This window comes from Belonocnema kinseyi, unplaced genomic scaffold, assembly GCF_010883055.1.
Source record: "Belonocnema kinseyi isolate 2016_QV_RU_SX_M_011 unplaced genomic scaffold, B_treatae_v1 SchBZDm_1800;HRSCAF=1979, whole genome shotgun sequence".
Classification (NCBI taxonomy): Eukaryota; Metazoa; Arthropoda; class Insecta; order Hymenoptera; family Cynipidae; genus Belonocnema; species Belonocnema kinseyi.
Window position 1 is genome coordinate 1,999 of NW_022873836.1, and position 913 is coordinate 2,911.

Here is a 913-nt window from a genome sequence, read left to right on the forward strand (position 1 = left end):
TTGATGATGAGCTTGTTTTGTTCAATTATTATGTCATTTTGCTCCTTCAAATGCCTGCACAATAAATATAAGCTTCATTCAAGTGCTCAACGAATTTAAATAGAATTATAAAATATAATTAAATAAAATTATTTCAAAAATCAAGGAAAATATTCCTATTGTTAATTGTGACTGATTTAGAAATACAACTGAAGGCAAACTTTCAGACAAAAATATTTCAGGAAAAAATTTATTTGAACTATTTATTAATCTATAACTTACTTAAAGTTCGCCAGCACTGCTTTCTGAAAAAAGCTTAATTCTTCATTATCTTTAGAATTCTCTAACTCGCCCTCTTAATCTACATCTTTAAAATATTCTTCTGAAATCTTCAGGGAACAGTTGTGTTTTCCGTGTCCCTGATTTGTCTTTACATGGTGTGGAATTCACCGGCTTTTTTCTGGAAGAAGTAAAGAAAAATTATTGTTACATGACACAAATGTATTAAGTAAATATTTATTAATATTTACTAACGCGTGCTCGGAACTTGAGTTTGCGGTCAGTTCTTCAGACGCATTCGAGTTCAAGCAGACAGTTTTAGGTGAGACAGAAGAATTGAGCCTTATTGGTAAATTTTTCTGCGACTTTGATGTTGAGGGCTGTGGATTAGGTGATTTATTTTTTATCTTACTCTGCAACGCAGCATGTAGGACTTTCAATTGCTCATCTATCTCAGCAGTATATTTTGACTTTTTGGCAGGAGCCTCGTCCGAAGATGTTGTCAATAGACTTTTTGGAGTGATAATCGGTCTTCCAAAATTTGAGAATTTCGTCGGTTTCTTCGTTTTGTTTCTGATATCATTTTGCTCCATGTTTCTGAAATGAAAAACATTATTTGTATTTTATTTCTTTTTTTTTTTAGTTTCACAAGTTA

At 31.5% G+C, this 913-nt stretch overlaps 1 protein-coding gene across 1 annotated transcript; it reads right to left on the minus strand.

Annotated features, from left to right (window-relative positions):
- Positions 1–348: 348 nt before the first annotated feature.
- Positions 349–855, minus strand: LOC117182518 (the record flags this gene model as incomplete). Its single annotated transcript, XM_033375613.1, has 2 exons — positions 349–439; positions 514–855. Coding segments are annotated over 2 exons (433 nt in total), but the record flags the coding sequence as incomplete, so codon positions are not given.
- Positions 856–913: the final 58 nt, after the last annotated feature.